Source organism: Xenopus laevis, chromosome 2S (genome assembly GCF_017654675.1).
Source record: "Xenopus laevis strain J_2021 chromosome 2S, Xenopus_laevis_v10.1, whole genome shotgun sequence".
Taxonomy (NCBI): domain Eukaryota; kingdom Metazoa; phylum Chordata; class Amphibia; order Anura; family Pipidae; genus Xenopus; species Xenopus laevis.
Window position 1 is genome coordinate 57,486,525 of NC_054374.1, and position 24,105 is coordinate 57,510,629.

Sequence of the window (24,105 nt, forward strand, 5' to 3'; positions counted from 1 at the left end):
CTGTAACTTTTGTCCCTCTTATTATTCACTATCACAATTCAAACTACGAAGCAAGTGTTTAATTAATCAACCAATATCTGTTAGAATTAAGTTGAACTGAAGAATTCTTTCAAGAAAAACTCTAAATGTCCAATTGACTTTGACTCAATTCTGCTAGATACTGTATATCATGACCTGGATACATGAGAATCTTCATATACAATTCATCAACCAATTAAAAATAACTTCCTAAATGTGCTAGAGTACAAGTGCTCAGAAATTATTGTGCAAAAAAAACACTTTTTAGTGTGCTTAATCTGAAATCAGCACAAAGTGACTCAGTGCGTGTTACAATACAGGAGACTGCCTGATCCTTAATTAAATCCTTAATGTGCCTAGCCGAGAAATAAGATGGCATAAGAGTGGATGGAACAGAAAAGTATAGTTCAGCAAAAAAAAAATGGCTGGACAGAAAATGGATACATAAGAGGTTAAAATAAAATATAGTTAAACATTAGAAAAAATGGAAAGAAGAATGTCAGAGAGAAAATTGGATATGAAATGGGAGATACAAGGGGAAAATAAGAGCAGAAAAGAACCAATTGGAGAAAACAGAAATTATAAAGGGAATAGTGGCATGCTGAGAACAGAAGTTACAAAAAGAGAAAATCAAAGTAGAAGATCCAAGTTAAAGGAGAGCAGACTGAAAGAAGGTAAATAAACTGAATTTATTTTCAGTCATTTAAAAGTTTATAAGTCATAAAACCTCAAGCCCCAATTACCTTAAAAAAAGTAACCAAAACTCTTGCTAAATTACATAGGTTTGGATCTATAGTACTCAGTATTGAGAATACAGTAAATGGTGGGGTTTCCTCCAGGTCTTATAACCCATGTATAACAACCAACCATGATTTTCTGTACTGCACTTGCAACAATGTACAAAACTAAATAAAAATTGTAAATCACTGTGACAATATGGTAGGTACCCTCTAGTGATTACCAGTGATTACTCACTAGGATAATGTTCACACTGCACCAGGGTATAGCCAGTGCTGGACCACAATGTTCTGCAACACTAAAAAAAAGCCTAGGTTTTAGATCAACTTTTTTTTCTTTTTTGAAGATGCAACGTTGAACTTGGATCGCATTGGAGAGCTGGCAGAAGCTATGTTTGGTGTGGGGTAAGTTTTATGGGACAAAGCCTAATTCTTGCACTGTTAACATCTAGAAATACTGTACTTTGATTAACTTGTTTATTTTAAATAATCTTTTCTTAACTTCTTGTTTTCCTTTCAAATAAGTTAAGATTAGTCTGTAATATTGATTGTGGCAGCAATTCAGATCAATGGTAGTGTCTCTCTGCAGGAAGAGCACCAGCATGCTAGAAGTGGATGATGAGGGTGGAAGAATGTTTCTTCGTGTCCTTATTCAGTTGACAATGAATGATTATCCAGCTCTTGTTTCTGGCTCCTTACAATTGCTTTTCAAACACTTCAGTCAACGACAAGAAGTGTTACATACTTTCAAACAGGTATGCAATAAATTATGATAAAAAAAAACCTATTTAACTACATCACCGTCTTTCATGTAGACTAGTGTTGGAATTACCTGACAAACCCCTTCTTCCAGGCAGTTTTTACTTGACAAGCATTGATAATCTGTTGTCAGGCCAGTTTATGCTTAAATATATTTCACAATTATAATTTGATTTACTAAATGGCAGATTTATTAATATATGAGTTCAGATTTTGATAAATAAAAGCTCATTCCTATGGGATTTTTGAAAGCGTATTCATCAGTGAGTTTCAATTCTCACCCATTGATAAAAATCCTTCTAAAAATAAATCTGCCCCTTTAAAGGGCACCTATCACAGCAAAAATCAAACACACATTAACAATCTGACCAGTACAACCTAAACACGTTGAATCAAACTACATATATAGTTTTTTGAAAAAAACTGCAGGTTTTAAAAAATCTCTTACTTTGTCAAATGGGTTCTTTCACTGTGGGAGTCCATACTGAGACTTTAACAGAGACTATAACATGCAAATTTCAGGAGCATGCTCTGATTGTAGTACTGCCTTGAGTATTCTACCCAGAATGCCTTGTTTTAGTAAACTCCTCCACTAGAAGTATCACAAAATTTCCCAATCTTGTCCCCTGCTGGGGATGTCATTATGCAAATGAAGGGCACACACTAACTTCCAGAAGGTGGCAGCACTACTCAACAGCAGCTAACACAAAGGTTTGGCTGATTTAAAAAGAAGGGTTGCTAAGCAACCAAGGAATTTCAACTGAGCATGGGCAGGATTTCAGAGCTGTTGTTGGCTGGGAAGATATAGGTAGGAGGAACCAGTGAAATCCAAGATGCCTGCCTCAGCTAGAACTGTAGTGGAGATGGGGAGATCTTGCAGAAGGTATAGTAAGCTGATGATTTACATTATATAACAATTCTAACTGTTTTAAATCAGATTTCCTTAAATCAGATTTCTTGAACTTTCACATAGTGTATTTACTTGATGATTTTAGTTATGATTGGTGCCCTTTAAGTATCAGTGCTGATACAGAATTGTGTGCCATATACCAACAAGCATTTGTGTATCTTTAATAAGCCACAGCAAAAAGCTGAAAAAGTTGCATTGCAAAATAACCTTTCCCACTTTCTTTCCTTATTTTTCTGTGTCAGGTTCAGCTGTTAATTTCTACTCAAGATGTTGATAACTATAAGGTAATCAAATCTGAACTGGACAGGCTCAGGATGATGGTGGAGAAATCAGAGCTCTGGGTGGATAAAAAAGGAAACACAGGAGTTATTGGCTCGACAGATAGCAATAAAAAGGAGAAAAAAGAGGTAATTATTTGCAGAATCTAGTAAGATCTTTATTTACAAATCTCTCTTTCACAATATCCGATCTTACATTTTAAACCAGTTACAGACCCTAACATCCCCTGCACACCTAGACTTCACTAAAGCTTCTTGTAAAAACACATAATGAAATTCTAGCACAGATTTATGAAAAATCCCGGCACTTGCAAAAAATCAGCTTTGCCACGAATCTGTATCAGGAGCAAAAATGTGCTTATCCCTAAGTGTAATAATAAATGTAATAATATAAATGTAATAATAATAATAATAATTTTCTTCTGTATGTTTCAGCATGCAGAGAATCAGGAGAGCTCAGGAAAACCAGTTATGGAGAAGAGCAGTGAAAATTACCAAATTGTGAAAGGAGTGAGTATTGATATTAAGATCTGTTCTAGATAAAAGGCTGGAATTTATTAATTGGGATCTCTTTATGCTTTTGGTTGCAAGACTGGGAATGTTTCCCTTGATCTTTACTTATTTTACTTTTTGTCTTGGAATACATTTTTGAGCTTCTTTGCAGATTTTCTACCCAGTTATAAAATTCTTACTATATAGTACTGTTTCTCTGAACCTGTAATTCTGATTTGCTCATTTTGCAATGCTTCTATAGCTCTGTTAATGTGTAAACAATATGTAAGGCACCCCCAATTAAAGTAATTGCAAATCTAACTGTTTTCCTTGAACCAGAGCTCCTTTTAGGAAGAAAATGCACTGACCCAGAAAAAAAAATAAATGCTATGCTTTTTCTAAAAGAAATGGTTAAAAATGAAAAGGCAATTGAAAAAAGGGCATCAATATCTAGAAGCAAGTGAACTGAAACAGATGTTTTTAAGGCAAACAACCCCTTTAATGTGTTTTAAAAGCAATGCTGCATTCTTTCCAGATGCTCTTTATGCTCTATATCTATACTATTCCTCTTCTTTCTTAACCATGATCCATCTGCCAGTCAATCTTCCTACCCTGCCTTCTTACTTTAAAATATCTTCATTGTCAATTTTCACCAAGACACGACCACTCCCATCTTCCTCATTGAGGTAAACGCTTATCTTTCTACACCAGTTTTCCATAAACACCAAAATGTTCCATTTTACCCCAGTATTATTGGCTATACAAATTAAAAAATGATTAAAAATATACTAATTCTTTACTAACTCGGCAGGTTTTAGGTGGTGAATATTTGAATTAGAACTGTTTACAGGGTCAAGGTGTGATAAATCTCACATTCAAATTCGAATTCACTGGTGAGTTTTGACCAAAAAAATGAGAAAATTCGAATTCACCATTCCAACCTTAATAAATCTGCCTCTTAATTAAACACCAGGAGGCAGAAATGGTCTAAAATGGACACGCTAGTGATGGGCTAATCTGTCCCGTTTAGCTTCACTAAAAAATTTGCGACACTCTGAAAAAAAATTTGAGTCGTCAAAAATATGCGAAACGCATAAAATTTTGACGCTCGAGAATTTTGACACAATCGACAATTTTTATATGCGCGACTCTTTTGTCCAAATGCATTAAAGTCAATGGCCATTTGAATCATTTTGTCGTGCGACAATTTTTATGCACGTAACAATTTTGACTCAGCAAATTTTCCATGACAAATTTTCAATGCAGTTTCACAAAAACAGGCGGCGAAATGTGGAAATTTGCCACAAATCCATGCCTGGCTAATAAATTTGCCCATCACTAACCACAACATTTATTCACATTTTCTCAAATAAATATGACCTTGCCAGCCTCATCCCAAGGCAATATTCAAAGCCAGAATTCCATAAAAGATTTTTACTATGCTCTGCTGTTCTTCACTTGAGATTAGCACTATGGCATTTCTGCTACCAGCAGGAGCTGCATCTCCCACCATAAGAGAAATTCAGTAGCCCTGCTGGTAGCCCTGAATCTGCAGTGTCTTGAAGGTAGAAAATCCAAGCAAGCTGTCACCTAGCACAAGTAGTAGTAGCATCTGTATCAATCAACCCACTGTGCAGTCTCACTCTTCTAAATTTACCTGTGCAGTACTCTGGCAAGTTCCTACCACTGCTGTGACAAATAAAACTTAAATACATTATCATATATCCACTGTTTTGATCCAGAGGAAGGCAAAAAACTAGCCTGAAGCCAGTGGCAATTATTCCTCAAGAGGGAAAAAATTCCTTCCCAACCCCAGTAGCAGTCGGAAACATTCCCTGCATCAAGCATTTGACATTCATTGAACACGAATAATACCATACAGACTCTCACGTTTATACTGTATAACTGTATCCGTACATGCAGGAAAACATCCACATTTGGTTATTAACAGATAATATGAGAACATAAAGAAAAAATGTCTACCTGCTCAGAAGATAAGAAAGTGAACTGCTTCTTCCCCTGACATCACATCTTTCTCTTTCTCCACCCCATCCCAGATTTCGCTTGCCTTAAAGGAATTGTTCAGTGTAAAAATAAAAACTGGGTAAATAGATAGGCTGTGCAAAATAAAAAATGTTTCTAATATAGTTAGTTAGCCAAAAATTTTATGTATAAAGGCTGGAGTGACTAGATGTGTAATATAACAGCTACACCACTACTTCCTGCTTTTCAGCTCTCTTGGTTTGCACTGACTGGTTACCCTGGTTACCAAGCAGTAACCAATCAGAAACTTGAGTGGGGGCCACATGGGTCATATCTGTTGCTTTTGAATCTGAGCTGAATGCTGAGGGTCAATTACAAACTCACTGAACAGTGTACCATGTGGCCCCCCTTCAAGTCGCTGACTAACTCAGAGTTATAGAGCTGAAAAGCAGGAAGTTGGATTCTGGCTGTTTTATTAGACATCTGTTCACTCCAGCTTTTATATATTACATTTTTGGCTAACTTACTATATTAGAAACATTTTTTATTTTGCACAGCCTATTTATTTACACAGTTTTTATTTTCACACTGAACTGTTCCTTTAATGCATTCCTCCTCACCCAATCACAGCTATGTCTGATTTTGCTTATCCTTAAACATAAATCAGTGTAATCTTGCTGCTGGTCATTCAGATCCCTTGTTCTGCAGCCCCTGCGTATATAGCTCCAGGGGTTTCGCGAAAACATTCGCAGGCGGCGAAATGTCGACTGACTTATAAATTTAATCTTTCTCCACCCCCATCCCAGATTTACCCTGCCTTAACTCACTTCTCCTCACCCAATCACAGCTATGTCTGATTTTGCTTATCTTTAAACATAAACCAGTGTAATCTGGCTGCTGGTCATTCAGATCCCTTGTCCTGCAGCCCCTGCATATATAGCTCCAGGGCTTTCCTTTCTTTTCACTCCCAGTGTGGCACAACATTTGAGGTTACTCAGAAAATTAATTTGTTATAGCTTGTGCTTGATCTGTCACTGAGGTACTGTACATCTGTAAATGTACTCTTCACACTCTTCCATCCTAATTATAGGGAAAATTATACAAATAAACATGCTGTGTAATGCTCTTCTGTATATGCTTTTAAAAAATAGATTTTGGAGACACTAAATAAGATGTTTAATGGCCCAGAACAAGTTCGCAAGAAACAGCAGCGACTTTTAAAAAATATGGATGCTCATAAAGTTATGCTGGATCTTCTCCAGGTTCCATATGAAAAGGTAAATTTGCCATTGCTCAATTAATAGCCATAACAGTTAACACTGCATTAAATGGATTCATTTTTTTTGTCTTTAAAGTTCATTTTATTATCTATTTTCTGTGTTTGTTATAACAAATCGATATAATAATGGACCATTTGAAAAAGTCTATCAACATTAAGGAGCATATTTTATCACCTCTGTGTTACCTATTTGCTGTTGTTTCCTTTAATATTATAGGCAGTTACAATTTTAAAGGAGAACTAAAGCTTAACTAAAGAACTAAGGGACTGACTAAATATATAGTACACATAGGAGGGAATGTAATATTGGTCGCTAGTGCAAAAATCATTCGCAATTAATTCGCAATGCGAATAAATGTTCACAAAGGGAAAAATTTTGAATTTTATATTTTGTGGTAATGGGCAGTGTATATGATAAAATTTCACAAACCATTTTTTGCAACAAAATATTTAACGAAACTGCAGAGCAGGTTTTAAAGGTTTGCAATGCGCAATTAAGAGTCAGAATGCAATAAAAAGCCCTATGGAGAATATTACATTGCGAAAGGCAAATTTTTATTTGCAAAGTTTTGCTCTTTGCTTTTATTACTTTCCCCAATAGAAATATAAGGCTGATTAGTAATTACTACAGATATTTACTACACGGCAACACAGAAACCAGTGCAACTAGCATCAGAATTAAATAATCAGCCTTGTAGCATCAGGCCAACCTCATGTTCTGCTTGATAATTTGTGAGGACCCCTAAGCTTAGCATCTCAGCAGCTGCTCAGAGCTCACTGAACAAGATGTGACTCATGTGACAAGTTTGAAGTCCTGGATTATTACTGCTATTGAGAAGCTGAAATTTTAGGCTGGTGCCACGAGTTCAATATATAAAATATGGGATTATTAGCCATATTCATTTTAGGTTTTAATTCTCCTTTAAATTGTTGTTCATGTTGTATATATATATACATTTTAGGGAAAGATTTGATGAAAGAGAAGAGAATTTTTTTTAGTAATCCTAGTCTCAGTCTCATTACAATTTACAATGGTAAAATGTCTGTACAGTACTAAGATAAAATGTTACATGGGGCGTTAGCAGACATTAGTCTTCTCTACTTGGTAAAGGTTACCTCTCAGTCACTAAGTTAAAGATGCTACAGGTCATTCCAAATGCAAGAATGTTGCCTATTTATTTGCATATTAGACTCAGACTCAGATTAGACTGTCAGAAAACCAGAAATCCCCTGCTTGGACTAGGCCATAGTGAGACCCAGCACAAGGAAATCTCTTATTTCCATTACAGTCCGATACAACACATATTGCATTTAGAACTTACTATGTCTGTTGTTTGCTAGAGGGGACCTTTTATATCAGTTGGTCTGGCGGGTCATATAGAGCCCTGAATGACATTGGATATATCGCACCTAAATGTCATAAGTGGTTGTATGCCAGTCAGTGACAGCAACTGTTGGGTGCTAGAGAAAAAAGGAAATAGCAAAACGTTGTGTTAATTAACATGAGCGTCTGCAGAATATTTTCCAGGGGGAGTGGCAAGGAATAAATCATATTACACTAATGACTTGTACCCATTTTTTTGGTTTCCACACAAACCTAACAACGGCTTTTCTGTAAATATATAAAGTAGTAAATGTTGCACATGTATATCATTGCCATTCTATTAGTGACACAAACTCATTGTTTTCAAGGACAACACTTGGTATTTTCTACTTTCTTAGCACAATTACTAGCCAGTAGTTTGCAGAATGTTATTCTCTCTAGATTTCTAGTTACAGCTGGATACATTGTGTGGGACATGTGCAAGAATTCTCAGTTACATGCACCAAAGCCTTTATATTAAAATCACCTGCCCTGCTACCCTACATAGACCCTACATGTAGGGTAGGGTGGTAGGGGATTTTAATATAAAGGCTTTGGTTCTACTTTAAAGCAATAAGTGATTGGTGCATGGTGCCCATTGAAATGCATTATACATTTATGGGACTAAAATTTGTAAAATGTGGGACAACTTAAATTCAGAGAATGTAAAATTGAACTTTCACTCTAAATAAAGCACCTTTTCCCCTAAAAATCATTATCTTCAACCCCCTATATCCATTATTTTATCTTCTGTGATTTTTTTCTATTATATCATTCCTAGCATTTCTTTCTATCCTCCTCTGAGCACCCCTCCTACTTTACATTTTTGCTTTTCTTCAGTCTCACCCCCCACTACCTTTTTTATCTGACTTTTTAACCTCTCAGTCCTTCATTGAATACAGCTCCCCTGCATGTTGCATTCTTTTCCCATTTACCCATGTGCCACACTGTCCCTATGTCACAACTGTGCTGCTGCTGTTCGTTTTTTTTCGCAAGAAGTTTAAGTTGCTGTCCAGCAGTACAGGGATTGGATAGGCAGGGGTGAAGTTCAAATGTCACTCTCCAAGTTTATCCAATCTCTGAGTGGCTAAACCAGGACTTGCACTAAACTCTGAGAAGTCTGCTGACAGGATTGGGTAAACTTGCCTGCTTCACCTCATATTTCATGTTGCCTAGTCAGGATTCTTTATCTGATCCTGCGTTTGCAGTTAAAATCACTGACTGATCTTTGCCTACTACAGCTCCTTTCTCTAATTTCCTTTATAAGAGCTTAATCTGTAAATGAGGAGCTGCAGAAGGAAATGATCGGTAAGCGATTTTTTCTTTGTCAGGGCTCAACTTTAAATTAGCGAAGGACTGGGGAATTTGCCTATGCATTTGTTATAAAGTACAAGTCCAGGGGAGGGAAGTGCCCCCCTTGCCCCTATCTGTAGACGCCCATGGTAATTAAATTAATGGAGCAATCAGTAGTGCATATTATATATGTAATATTTGTGATATAATACAAGTTATAGAAGCTGGCTTTACATGGAGAGATCTGTTCATTAATCAAGGGCAGTGAGCAGATCTTTTGCCGAATTAGGCCATCCTTGCTGTTGGTCTCATTAGGCTTATTTGCAGACCCAACAAGAGAGGACCACATTCACTTATTAATGTGGTCTTTGTGCAGCAGGATTTGCAGCCTTCCCAATAAATAACTGAACGAGCCACAGTCAAATATCTGTAGAGAATGCTGTGATTTTCGTCCTACTGTATATGTAGGTCATAAAGCTGCCATATTGGTTAGAAGTGGCCAAGTCAGCAACTAATATCAGCCAGTTCATGACATCATTATTAGATGATTGCAGCTGGCTAAAAAAATGAATCACTGATTGGTTGTTATGGATTGCTGCCCAGGTGTAATTTTGCCCAATGTTTATAAATTAGGACTGTCTGCAAAATCAGTGTTAGTGTTCAGAAACATTGGTACAGCATCTAAACCAAGGGTCAGCAACCTTTACTATCGAATGAGCCATTTTGCCCCCTCTTCCGCTAAAGAAAAATAGTCTGGAGCCACAAAACATAACACAGCTTATAAACTTTTAAAAGTTTTAACCTTTTTTTTAAAAGAAGTGCAATGTGTATGTATAGGCCTACTTCGAAATAAATTAAACACTGAATAGCCATATTAAATGCTAGTGTTCTCATCTGTTTAATGTGACTTCTGTTTCTAAAGCTCCATGCTGATCTTCCGTCTCTTGTCTTGAGTGTGTGACCACGGTAAGGACCATGATGAATCATCTTGCTGCGGCTCAGTCTTACCTGTTACTCTTGTGATGTCTATACAGCCGTCGCACCTGCTGGCGGCTTCTTGAGTGTGGTACTGTGGTAAGCTAACCGCTAGCTTTCCGTGGTCGCACACTCATAGCTGTATAGACGACATGATAGGCAAAGCCTCAACACAGAGTCGCAGCAAGCAGGATGAAGAGCCACATGAGGCTCCGGAGCCGCGGGTTGCCTACCCCTGATCTAAACAGTAAAAGTTGTTGCTATCCATTACAGTACATGGATCTTATTTGATTAGTTCCATTGATATGGATCCTCAAAGAGAAATAGAAATAGAGAAAGGAAAGGTAAGGAAATGTACTGCCTACATAGCATTTAACTCCATTACGTTTTTCAACTATGCAGGAGTTTGAATTTTGGGAAATTACACAAATACACATAAAATAATTATGATATATTTTATACATTCAAACAGGGGGATACCAAAATGAAAGAGATCCTGAAATATACTCACCAGTTTCTACAGAAATTTTGTGCCACAAACCCAGAAAACCAAGCACTCCTTCACAAGCATTTGTCATTGTTCCTAACTACAGGTGTAAGTGAAATAAGAAAACTGTATTAATCCAGAAATGATGAATATAACTGAATTTTTCTTTCTAAGGATGTAGTATTCGAACTTGTATTCAAACTTGTATTAGTGGGGTGTCTGTAGCCATTTTAGAATATATATGCTTCTCAGGAAGAAACTTAAGATCACTATTTTAATATAAACCCTGTTTATATTAAAAGCAAGGCAAACAAAACCAAAACACAGCAGCGAATTTCGACTACAATGAAAAAAAATAAAAATACAGTTCTTTTCTGAACTCAGCACTTTCTCATTTTCTCTTAGGATAGGCAGTATGTAGATAGTTCCACTGTGGCCCGTGCCCACCAGTGCTCCCTAGCTTGCAGGTATAAGTTATGTGCAATTAAGGGGGTGGGAGGGAACTCATACCCTGTACCCAACTTAAATGACTACAGCACTGCTCACACAGGCAAGACCATTATTCTTGGGAGCTATTAAGAAGTTTAAAAAGTGCATAAAACATTTCAATCAGCACCTGTTTTTTTTTTGCACTTTGGCCCCTGCCCTGCACCCCTGACTTGAAATAAATTGGAATTTATAATGCTTTGTCTTGATGATCTATGTCTTCTATTATCTATATACTATAGCTAGAATCACCTCCATAACCAGAAATGGGGTTCTGTTGTTTACCAGAAGGAACACAATCAATGAGTCAAATGAGTACTAGAACTAAAATTTGTTAATTCAAGTATAAAACAAATATAATTTTCTACAATAATATAAAACTAGATTACATTTTGATTCAGGCAAAAGTACACTGTTTTTATTTGGACAAAACTATCTCTTTATGTATTATTTCCCTACTGACATCACACCGATATGCAGGGTTAGGGCACAGGCACAAGGGACCATTTTCTAATCCAGTGTGGGCAACAAGATGTTCCCTTCTTATGGCATTAATGTAATTTCTGGTGGGAAAATATAAACATCACCTATGCTGCCTGTTTTAGCCCAAATCTGCCTAACTATAAGCCAGCACTGACTTCTACACTCCACGTGTCATTAAAGTTTTTTGGTGCACAGTTTTTGCAATATATACTCCTGCAGGAAAGAAAAATATCCTCTGCCTTCTGCACACTATTTGTTTGTGTACTGACAGAGATTTAAAACCTTTAAACATTTAGAGAGGTTTAGGCTGTCAACACACATACAGAGCAGATTTCAGCAGAGCAAAGCTAAAGTATGCATTTTCATGCTGAAATCTGCTCTGAGAGCACTACAGGCTGACCCTGTTCCTGTCAGTAAACATACAGGGCAAAATCAATGTAGAGGAACGGAGCACCGCAGAGCCAGAATTATATGTTAAAAAAGTAAAAATTTAAATCCATTAAAAATTACAGCAGAATCTCTCCTGTGGGGCTGCCAGCTTAATTTGTTTTGTGTCTCACTGCCACTTCATCAGCTTTGGCAGTGCGTCACGAAACACGTTAAGCGGGCAGCCCCACAGGAGGGATGCTGCTGTAATTGTTTAATGGATTTATAATAAATTTTGACTTTTTTGATATATTATTCTGCGGTGCTCCTTTCCTCTACATTGATTTTGCCCTGGATTGCCGTTTGGGATATTGGTCTGGACGTTGCATCACTCAGGAGCTTGGCTGTGTACTGGTAAGTGCTCCCATTATCACTTTGTTGCTGGACAGTAAACACACAGGAGGTGCAGGAGGCAAGGGATCAGATTTTCTGCAACAGACTTTTGGGGTGGGTGAGGGGAGGCTATAAACATTGTCTGATAGCGTTATAGTAGATAAATATTGAAACTGGAGCAGCAATATAAGGAAATAGAGTAGAGAGCACTATAACATAAAACAGTAGAAATTCTTGAACTAAAAAAGTGCACAGGAAACGTCAGCTTCCAGCACCCCAATCACAACTAAATATGGTTATAGAACATGAGAAATTATAGTTATCAGTCCTACCTAAGGAGCTTATGTTATGACCCTGTAAAAAATGTCTGCAGTCCTGTTTGTGATAATTATATGATATGTTTGAGAATAATACTTTTCTTTATTGAATAAAATATTTTTAGTCTGATATTGCTAACTATTAAATTGTTCTTTTGTTGTACATTCTATCTGAATAGTCTAATTAAATTAAATTAATATGTGCAGCTTCTGGAGGCAGAGACAATGCAACACATTTTCCTGAATAACTACCAGCTCTGTTCAGAGATCCACGAGGCTGTCCTTCAACATTTTATCCATTGTTTAGCAACACATGGCAGGCATGTTCAATATCTGGACTTTCTCCATACAATCATAAAAGCAGAGGGAAAATATATCAAGAAGTGCCAGGATATGATCATGACCGAGGTATGGTTTTTAAAATCTATTTACTATGTTCTCACCCTGTAAATTTAAATACTTCCAGTAAAAGCATATTAGGGCTCATTTTTAGTAAAATGCATGGTGCAAAGTGTCATGTTTTCTGCCCACAATACTGCATGCACCCATGTTTGCCCCTCCCGTATGGGTTGCAAAGTTTTGTGCTGGCTGTGCCCTATTCACTGAACTCATGCTGAACAATGGGTTTACTGCCCCTATAAATATTTGCCCAAATCATCTCTCACAGTCCCAGTGGTGTCTTTCTTTAACCACAGTAGTAACTTACAAGGTAGCTGTGCCACTCCAAAACCATTATTAGATAATTAATTATCACAGGGACAAGTTGTGTGTCAGGACTGCTTTTTAATTACTTGCATATATTGATATTACCATTGTATGTTAGTAGGGTAGTAGGTAGGGGCTTTTTTTATTGGGAGCTTAGTTCTCTTTTAAGCATGGGCATCCGCAGAATATTTTCCAGGGGGCAAGGCAAAAAACATATTACACAAATGACTTGCACCCATATTTTGGTTTCCACACAAACCTAACAACGGCTTTTCTGTGAATATATAAAGTAGTAAATGTTGTGACACAAACTCATTGTTTTCCAGGACAACACTTGGTATTTTCTACTTTCTTAGCACAATTACTAGCCAGTAGTTTGCAGAATGTTATTCCCTCTAGATTCCTAGTTACAGCTGGATACATACAGTGGGGGACATGTGCAAGAATTCTCTGTCAGTTACATGCACACCTTAAAGGAAAACCAAACCTTATTTTAAAATCCCCTAGCCCGGTGGTACCTTTGGCAAATGCCCCTAACTCTGTACTTACCCCTCGGTGCAGATTCAGCGCATCTGAGTTCACGGGTGCCATCTTCTTCTCTTCGGTAATCTTTGGGTTTTCTTCTGTTGCGTCTGCAATTTCCGGCACTTTAGGTGCATGGGCAGTTGTCAAAAACCGTAAGATTGCTCCAACTGCACATACGCCGATACGCTACTTGTTTCACGAAGAACACTGAAGTGAAAGAAGATGGCGTCTGTGAACTCCGATGCCCTGAATCTGCACCGAGGGGTAAGTAAAGAGTTAGGGGGAATTTACTAGGGTAAAATCTAAGCTGGGGGAGATCAGGGTGGGGGTCTATGTAGGGTAGGTTGGTAAGGGATTTTAATATAAAGGCTTTTGTTCTCCTTTAAAGCAAAAAGTGATTGGTGCATGACTGTATAATGCACCCATTGAAATACATTATAAATTTATGGGCCTACAACAAAAATTTGTAAAATGTGGAACAACTTAAATTCAGGGAATGTAAAATTGAACTTTCACTCTAAATAAAGCACATTTTCCCTAACAACTGTTACCTTCAACCCCTATGTCCATTATTTTATCTTCTGTGATTTTTTTTCTATTATATCATTCCTAGCATTTCTATCTATCCTCCTCTGAACACCCCTCCTACTTTACATTTTTGCCTTTCTTCAGTCTCACCCCCACTACTTTTTTTATCTGACTTTTTAACCTCTCAGTCCTCCATTGAATACAGCTCCCCTGCATGTTGCATTCTTTTCCCATTTCCCCATGTGCCACACTGTCCCTACCTCACTGCCATACTGGGCCACTGTTGCTCTTTTTTTCACAAGAAGTTGAAGTTCCTGTCTATCAGTACATGGATTGGATAGGCTGGGGTGAAGTTTAAATGTCACTCTCCAAGTTCACCCAATCTCTGAGTGGCTAAACCGGGACTTACACTAAACATTGAGAAGTTAGCTGAAGGAGGGGGAGCGGCTGGGAGGATCGGGTAAAGGATTCTTTAGCTGATCCTGCATTTGCATTTAAAATCACTGACTGATCTTTACCTGCTACAAATCCTTTTTAGCAGAGAGCTGATCTAAACTGCATGTGCAGCTTCTCTGTAAGTGAGGACAGACACACCAACTTCTGTGTGAACAGTAACTTGGTTGCTTTAAAGAACATTCAGCATAAACACTTCAGCATAACATGTCTGTAACAGGAACTTTTCATAGAGAGTATACACAGGAAAAGGAAGAAGAAAATCACACAGGGTTACAGGTCAAACATGATATCACATTGCTAAGCAACAATAGACCCTCCGTGCATTACGTAACATGCACTGGAACAATGTCTGTCTGTTGTTTTCCAACACTCCTTTTCTCTGATTTTCTTTATAAGCGCTTAATCTGTAAATGGGGAGCTGCAGAAGGAAAGGATCGGTTAGCGATTTTATCTTTGTCAGGGCTCAACTTTAAATTAGCGAAGGACTGGGGAATTTGCCTATGCATTTGTTATAAAGTACAAGTCCAGGGAAGGCAAGTGCCCCCCCTTGCCCCTATCTATGGACGCCCATTGCATTTAAAAAAGAAACGGTCTTCTATGTTTATGTGCTTTGAATCATTGATATCTAAGTTGCTTTGACACACGTTTACATTAGTTGTTTTCTGATACCCTGAAAATGTTATTTTTCTAATGTGGTTTTTGTGTTTATTACATGAAAACACAAATATAATTTCTTCCTTTTTCTGCAGCTTACTAATGCTGGAGATGATGTAGTGGTTTTCTACAATGACAAAGCATCGTTTGCATCCATGTTGGAAATGATGGCAGCTGCTCAAGAAGGGATAGAGGAGAATAGCCCTTTAAAATACCACATCTCACTGGTTGATCTCTTGGCTGCTTGTGCTGAGGGAAAGAATGTCTATACTGAGATCAAGTGCACATCCCTTTTACCTCTTGAAGATGTGGTTCGAGTGGTTACACATGAGGATTGTATTACAGAGGTAAAAGACTAACCTAAGCTTAAATAGGTTGAATTAAAATGAACATTGAAAGCATAACGCTGTAGGCATTGTGTCTTTATAAAAATGGGCATTCCTGAAATGCTGCCCTCCTCTCAAGCTTTCCTTTCTTGCTTGGGGACCGGGGGGGGGGGGGGCTAGTGCACTCTCTTGTACAAAAAAAGCAGACTTTTGCCACCCTGGTAACCTGTGTGTTGCTAACTGAGGCAAGTTTTTTTTCTTGCCTCATTGGCGCAGCACCCCTGCTTATAAATGTCTTAGGTGGCTTCTAATATCCTCATACATTGCATTTTATCATAGACATGGTATTTATCATAGCTATGGTGGTTGAATGATTAATAATTACAAAACTTTTTTCCACAGGTGAAAATATCATATGTGAACTTTGTAAACCACTGCTATGTGGATACCGAAGTAGAAATGAAAGAAATTTATACTAGCAATCATATCTGGACGTTGTTTGAGAACTTTATCCTTGATATGGCTCGTGTAAGTTTAATAACTCTTCTTTAACAGAGGGTTAAATGATATGTGTTCTCATCTTGTATATTTTCTTTCTCTAAGGTGTGTAATAAGCGAGAGAAAAGAATTGTGGATTCCACACTTGAGAAGTATGTTCTCACAGTGGTCCTGGAAACAATAAGGTCCTTTTTCAATTCTCCATTTTCAGAGAACAGCACCTCTTTACAGGTACAAAATTATCACCAAAGCCAGTAAGGGTTATTCGGGAACATTTATTGACGTTGTCTAACTAAAATAATACCTTGAAATAAAAATAAATACATTTCCTTTCATTAGAATGGAACAAATATGGCCCAGTCCAAAAATGCTGCAACCGTTATAATTTAAAACTAGGATTGGCCTTTGCATTTGGCAGAAATATGAGTACAATTGTCAACATATCAGGGGTGGCATCATATATGTTCCAAATGTTGACCCACTGATTATATACTTTTCACATTTTTGATCAATAGGTAAATGCAGGTAAAACAGATACTTTATAAAATGACACTAATACACTTCTACTACTAACATATAATAGAAAAAAGAATTTAAAATATAAATTAAAACATTATCCCTGTGCCAGGAGTTCTTAGTGTCAATTTTTCAGTGGAGAATGCAGTCCAAAATGAGACTTCACCCCAAAAATATTGGGTCCATGAGCGTCTAGAATAGCTAAAAAATACTGTATTATAGGTGTAAATAATCAAATATTGCCATATTGCAATTTGAAGATGTTTCTTGCCTTTATGATCTTTGAGGATTTGGAAGAAATACGGGGTTATGAAAGATAGCTCATAGTACAAGTTGATCCATGCACTGATGCGATTTCCATTTTGGAGGAATTTTTCCCCCTCTGTGGCAAATTAGAGAGACTTCCCTATATTGGCATCCCAATATTAATACATAAAGTACACGCACACACATTCTTCATGTTGTAGGTCCCAACCTTTCCAGATTCCCCCTCCCTATCGCTAGCAAGAACACTTGTTCGCATGTTTGTGACACTGTGAGTGCAGTCATTCACGTGCATGCCACCTGGAGCTTGCTCATTCGGTCATGCATGGAGTGACAAAGCCAGCCAGGTTGCTTAGGGCACCCGGGTGGCTTAGCCCGGCCCTGCTGGTGAGGCCAAAAAAAGGCGTAGTACACAAGAAAAGGCAGATGTAATTTCAAACTGGTCTGGATTGGTTCAGGCAGAAAGGTTAGGTTGAGACCTGGAGAGGTGACAGGATGCAAGTCAGTCGGGCAGGGGTCAAAGCCGGGTAATCGAATAAATCAGGTGCCGTCTAGGCTTCAAGGAGAGAACAGGACAGGACTGTTAAAAAGTGTGTTATGCATGCATTGTTATGCTCTGCAAATGGAATCTTGCACTGGCATGCAGGTTATGCCAATGGACTGTTAGTATCTACACAACTGTTCTTTAGTTGAGACCTCTGGTTAAAGGCATTTCCTCACAAAGTAAAGGTTTGTCCATATTACACACACAGTCATACATGCTACACCCTTACAGCAATGTTTACTCCCAACCAGACCGATATTTCTGCTTTTGCTAAAGCTCACTAGTCAGAAAAGGAGAAGTTACCTCAATCCACTGATCAGATGGAGGTTTTTCCAACTCTACAAGTATTTTAGATAAGACAAGGAAGGCTTCATCATCTTTGGCATCATATTTTGCAGTGAGGACTGCACTCTTTTGTACACAGAGTCAGACTCCCCCTAATATTTGTAATCGCTGCCAGACATGAATCCTTCTCAGGGCCTGTTGCTTTATGTCCTACTGCTCATTTCAGGATGCTTAAGTGTTCTCTGCAGCAGTTGATTTATCTTCTATACAAATAGAGGTATAGCATTTAAACAGTGAAAATGAATATGCTTAAGTGCCTAGCTGTTTAAGTACACAGTTAGAATGAGGTCCCTGTGGAAAGCTTATATAAGCTCTTTTAAGGACCTGCCCACATATTACAAATTTTTTTCACAGATACATTAAAAACCTTTTCTTAGGTAAAATAAATACCCCCCTAGTAAATGTTCCTAAATTGAAAGAGCACAAAATACTGAATATGTGCTTAATCAACATGCATACAATCAAGGAAAAGGTTCCCACCTAACCTTCCTTAGCGATTTACAAAAAACCATATCACACTGTATTAATGTTGTTAAAACCATAACCATCTTTTTTGGGACAGAATTTTATATGCTTAGTGTACTGTTTGTTATGGTTATTAATATTAATTTCATGGACTATATGTTCTATTTATTGGGCTTTACCAATTACAAAACATTTTTTTCTCTTAAGACTCATCAGACTATTGTAGTACAACTTCTTCAGTCCACCACTCGACTGCTTGACTGTCCCTGGCTTCTTCAGCAGTACAAAGCATCTGTGGAGGCTTGCATTCGTGCTCTGGCAATGCTTGGTAGGATATTTAAAAATGCATGGCATGTACAGGTATATGATCTGTTATCCAGAATGCTCAGGACCTGGGGTTTTCCAGATAATGGATCTTTCTGTAATTTGGATCTTCATACCTAAAGTCAACTAGAAAATCATGTAAACATTAAATAAACCCAATTGGCTGATTTTCCTTCCACTAAGGATTAATTATATCTTATTGGGATCAAGTACAAGGTACTTTTTATTATTGCAGAAAAAAAGGAAATCATTTGAAAAAAATATATGTATGACATGGAGTCGGCCGTTACGTAATTCTAAGCGTTCTTCATAATGGGTTTCTGGATAACAGATCCCATACCTGTATTACAAAACAAGTATAATTAAATTCAGTCCTTTATAATATTTAATATCTTTACTCCCTTTGTTCAATGTAACAAGTCAGCTCCACATTGAAGCTGCAATCTTATAACTCTTATTCCAAAGTGCTGGAATAAAACACATCATTGCACACTAATCTTCCCTGTTTAGGATTTGTTCTGTTCTACTAAGTTTGCTCGTGTTTTTTTTATTGCATTATCTGTAATAATCTGCTTTTTATATTACACTTAAATTATTAATATATAGATTTTTTTATTTGTCTTTTCCATAGCAAAAAGTCGAAGCATTTCTCTCCCAATGGATTTAGACACACATGTCAGCTCTTTGTTGAACAATTCCTCTAGTGCTTTACAAAGAAGCCAGTCTACTTATAAAACCACATCAACAAGAACCTTTGCCCGTGGGAGTGCAACACAGAATCAGTGGGACTATAAGAACATCGTAGAGAAACTACAGGTAACAATACAACTTTTCTCTGGTGTTGGGGAAAAGTTAGACTAGAATAGGAAAACAATGGAAACATAGTTCTTGAAGGTTAACTATTTATAAAAGAGTTACTTTCTCCAAACAGGGTTAAGGAAACCAACATTTTTTCATAAACACTCTTGGGTACACCTTATGGTATTTTGAAAAAAAAAGGTACAAATGATTTTATGGGAATTTCATTACTTATAAAATATTCTTCATCAATAAACATTGCATAATGCTCTGGTGCAGATTTGTAGAGGAACAAAGAGTTTAGGCCTAAACATCCCCCACTCTACCATAGGTAATGTGTTTGAACATATTGTATTAAAGTGCTTCTGGTGGGTGCAAAGATACCTTACACCCAACCTCTTCAAGAAAGATGGTTGAAATTACTCTACTGGATAAATTTAGTGGTCCTCCCTTCCCCTCCTGCCATATTCCCATTGGGGTTGAAGTTGACCAAGGCCTCTTAGCCAGATTCGTTAGAAGTTATTAACATAAAGTCACCATACTGCAGACCATAAAAAAAGAGTTGTGGTCGATAGAAAACTTTTTCATTGGGCAATTATTTTTTAAATACCTTCAGCGTCTGACCTGGGTCTGATGACACTTATAATATGTTCATAAATGACATTGAGGTTATTGAACCATCTGAAAACAACTGAACTAAAACACTGTTTGGAAGTTAAACAACCCTTTTAAAGTAGAATTAATAATGGTAAGAATATAAGTATTGGGCTTGCTTAAAATTTTAATTTGGTTCATCCTGACTGCAAATATGTTTTCAAAAGGTAATATTTTACCTACTTGTATTAAACACTTACTGGTATACAGTAAACAAGTAGTGTCTAACTGTATTCTTTTACCTAGGATATTATAAACATCTTGGAGGAACGTATAAAGCCTCTTGTAGAAGCAGAACTATCTGTTCTTGTGGATGTACTTCAACATCCAGAGTTACTTTTTGCAGAGGGAACTGATGCACGCTTGCGCTGTGAAAGTGGAGGCTTCATTTCAAAGTAAGTACCTTAGTAAGTGCTTAAGTACCTTATGCAATGGAAGTAAGTGATTTTTTTTTTACATTTAAAGCTTGTATTTGTTCATCCAGCAACTATAAATCAAATATGTCTTGACAATACATTTTGTATTTATATTTATAAACAAAATAGTTGCACAGTTAGGTTACATAGTCAAGTTCAACCCTTCCAAAGGCACCCCAGTGCATAAATATATATATATATACTGTACATACATATACAAACCTATCAATACAATAGCAAATATACACATATATCAGTAGTCATGAACGAATTTGATCCGCTTAGCCGAAAAATTAGCAACACAAATTTGCAAAACAGATTAGTGAAACAGCGAAAATATTGAGAAATGCATTTAAGTCAATAGGCATCAATTTTTTTTCTCATTCCAAATGCATTAAAGTCAATCAGTGGTTTTTCTTTTGGCGACTTTTTGTTAAAAAAAGTGCAGATGGCGAAGTGCAGAATTTTGCCGCAAATCCATACCTGCCGAAAACATTTACTCATCACTACATATCAGTACCTATACTAAACTAACTGTAGATCTTATAAACCATAAACTTTAATGTCCAAATTAAAGTTCAGTTCCTCAAGCCTAAAGGGATGGGCTTTGGTTCTTGGATCTTTTCCCATGGAAAAAAAATACTGCTATCTGTTATGTAAAATGTATTTGCACTTGTAAAAAGCAATCGTGTCTCCTCACGAACTCGGTTCTTCAAATAAAACAACCCCAGTCTTTTAAGAATATCCTTCTTAAAGACTGAGGCCCAAAACTGCACTGCATACTCGCCCAGCAGGTGCCCTTTATGGATGCTCCCAACTCACATTTATATTCTTTCTACCAATGTGCATAACCTTTTGTAGTATGGGGGGTGTTTATAATTGATTTCAAAATGATTTACAGTGATTCAAACCTTTACTTAACCTTGTGTTAAGTAAAAGCAGCAGATATTGGGACAGCTATTGTCCCTTGTCCAAGGCCCAAAGTCTATTTTTACCCAGCACATATCCTTAAGAATAAATATATGTATAGCACTCACCAGGACCCTCACATAGCTCCTTAAATTGATAGTGGAAGGGCTGTGATCCAATTCATTGATGTTGAAGGCAAAGGACAGAAAATAATTATCTGCTTTTTTCTCCCATAGTTACATAGTTACATAGTTAAATTGGGTTGAAAGAAGACAAAGTCCATCAAGTTCAACCCCTCCAAATGAAAACCCAGCATCCATACACACACCCCTGCCTATTTTTAATTAAATTATATATACCCATACAGTACCTATACTAACTATAGAGCTTAGTATCACTAAGCCATGCAACAGACTACGTGCTAAAATTCTAGTTTTACAAAAAATGTACTTCTGGTGCATATTGTACTGCAAAAACGTTCTGAGTGGGGGGGAGTTCATTCATCCTTAATTGTCTGAGAACTGTAGAATTTCCTTTATTAAGATTTGTTCCCTCTAAAATAGCTGATTGTCAATTTGTTGGTATTTAATTTACAGTAAGGGGTTTATTTATTATGCTGTGTAGAATGAAATTCACCAGAAAATCTGTGTAAAATAAATAGCAAATTTATCAAGGTGTGTGTTATTTTATGCCATGCGAACTCCATATTTGCCGCCGTTATTCTACACTTTGTAAGTAATTTCCAACAGAAGTTGCTCAAAGAAAAAATGCCTAAAGAATGTATGCCATTTTTACTCCCTTTTTTATATAGCAATGCCTAGCAATGTGTAGCAAATTATTCCCCCATTTTTTACATCTCATGATAAATCTGCCCCTAAGCGTTTATTACTGGAGGAATTATAGTTGTAAGCCATTCTTTATCTCAGAGCCTAATAAGGACTTTAGCTGGAAACATTTTAACATAGTAGATGAGGTTAAAAAAAGACATGTCTATTAAGTTAAATCTTTTTGCCTAAGTGAACCCATAGGTTGAAAGAAAGTGTGCGTAAGTTTAACTGTAAAAAATTTATATCAAAAAGATATATGTCCCAAGGCTTCTTAAAGGTAAAAACAAGTCATTTATTCTTAATCACATTAAAAAGTTTTCGGTACATACTGACCCCACATGGCCCACCTTGCGCGTTTCGTACCCTCTGGCACTTAGTCATAGGTGTGTCTGTCAGTGAAAAATTGAGTACAGAATTTAAATCTAGGTGATCCCACCCTTTTTTTCTTTAAAACCAATCAAAAGTCACAGGCAATTAGCCTTGCTTCCTTTGTATTTTTTAACCCATAGTGCCTATGCAGGGTATTTGTACCATTTCCTTTAAGTTATACATAATAGTCTTAAGTTGTACATTATATTCAAATTGTCAGTTAACATCACAATCTCTAAAATTGATTATAGCACAACATCATACATTAGTAGTATATACATATCCAACTCTTAAAAAATTCAGTTAATCTATAACTTTGCACATGCTTCATTATCATCAAACTGTTCCATTAAGTTACATAAGCCATCTTTGTTACATTCTGTTTATAGTGCTATAGGGTAAGTATATTTCTTTACAGTTTTTATACATTTAGGTGTAACATGTCACATCAAATTCATGATTAAGCCCTAATGGCAAACGCATTCTCAGGTGAAAAATCCAGTATACTTCTCTCCTTTCTAAGAGTTCCTGGTGGTCCCCTCCTCTCACTCCTAATCTCACCCTCTTTATCCCTTGAATGGAGAACTGGTTTATATCCCCTCCACTACACATTGTAAGTGCCTAGTAATATTACTTTTTTCTGCTGTTTGGGGGTTCCTAATCTGACTCATATGTTCTCTCGCTCTTTCTTTCAATTTTCTACCGGTACAACCAACATATTGTTTGCAGCACTTCAAACATGTAATCAAATAGATCACGAATGCAGTGTTACAATTAATGTACCCTTTAATATTAAACTCCTTTCCTGTCACTGTTGACTTAAATTTTTTAGACACTTTCATATGTCCACAGGTAATGCATCTGCGACTACCACACTTGTAACTACCCATGGACATAAGTGGCCCCATATCTCGTTTCCTAGGTTCCATTCTGAAGAGGCTGGGTGATAACATGTCCTTTAGAGTGGGAGCCCATCCAGTATCATTTAATCGCTGTAACACATGTGTGGTGTCCCTGGTGTAACTATCCAGATGCCCCACCAAGAGCTGCAAGTGTGCATCAATCCATTCAGAAAGGTGTTCATTTAGGGAGCCAATTCCAGAAATAATTGGTCTCCCCAAAGGAGGTCTCTCTTTCTTGTGTACTTTCGGCAGGTGATAGAAGGTAGGGATAGTTATCAATTGCGGGATTAGATAATACCGCAATACCATATATATAACATTATCCTCCACTGCCCTTCGGATCAAATTTTCTAATTTCACCTGAAACCGTTTGGTGGGATCCCCCTTTAGTTTCACATAGGCTTCCTGATCACTGAGCTGTCTAAGGGCTTCTGTTCTATACGCTGTGGAGTCTTGTATTA

At 37.1% G+C, this 24,105-nt stretch overlaps 1 protein-coding gene across 4 annotated transcripts in view; it reads left to right on the forward strand.

The window, feature by feature from the left end:
* LOC108709441 (inositol 1,4,5-trisphosphate receptor type 3) overlaps positions 1 to 24,105 on the forward strand; it is a 187,013-nt gene that overhangs the window by 94,151 nt on the left and 68,757 nt on the right. For 3 of the 4 annotated variants that reach the window (XM_041583821.1, XM_018249260.2, XM_018249261.2), the window contains 13 exons: positions 1,103 to 1,160; positions 1,345 to 1,510; positions 2,667 to 2,831; positions 3,138 to 3,212; positions 6,329 to 6,454; positions 10,560 to 10,682; positions 12,827 to 13,027; positions 15,583 to 15,834; positions 16,216 to 16,341; positions 16,417 to 16,542; positions 18,653 to 18,773; positions 19,401 to 19,585; positions 20,468 to 20,616. In XM_041583821.1, coding sequence (XP_041439755.1) covers positions 1,103 to 1,160; positions 1,345 to 1,510; positions 2,667 to 2,831; positions 3,138 to 3,212; positions 6,329 to 6,454; positions 10,560 to 10,682; positions 12,827 to 13,027; positions 15,583 to 15,834; positions 16,216 to 16,341; positions 16,417 to 16,542; positions 18,653 to 18,773; positions 19,401 to 19,585; positions 20,468 to 20,616 — 1,873 coding nt within the window. The remainder of the gene's footprint in view (positions 1 to 1,102; positions 1,161 to 1,344; positions 1,511 to 2,666; positions 2,832 to 3,137; positions 3,213 to 6,328; positions 6,455 to 10,559; positions 10,683 to 12,826; positions 13,028 to 15,582; positions 15,835 to 16,215; positions 16,342 to 16,416; positions 16,543 to 18,652; positions 18,774 to 19,400; positions 19,586 to 20,467; positions 20,617 to 24,105) is intronic. The other variant, XM_018249263.2, reaches the window with a different exon arrangement.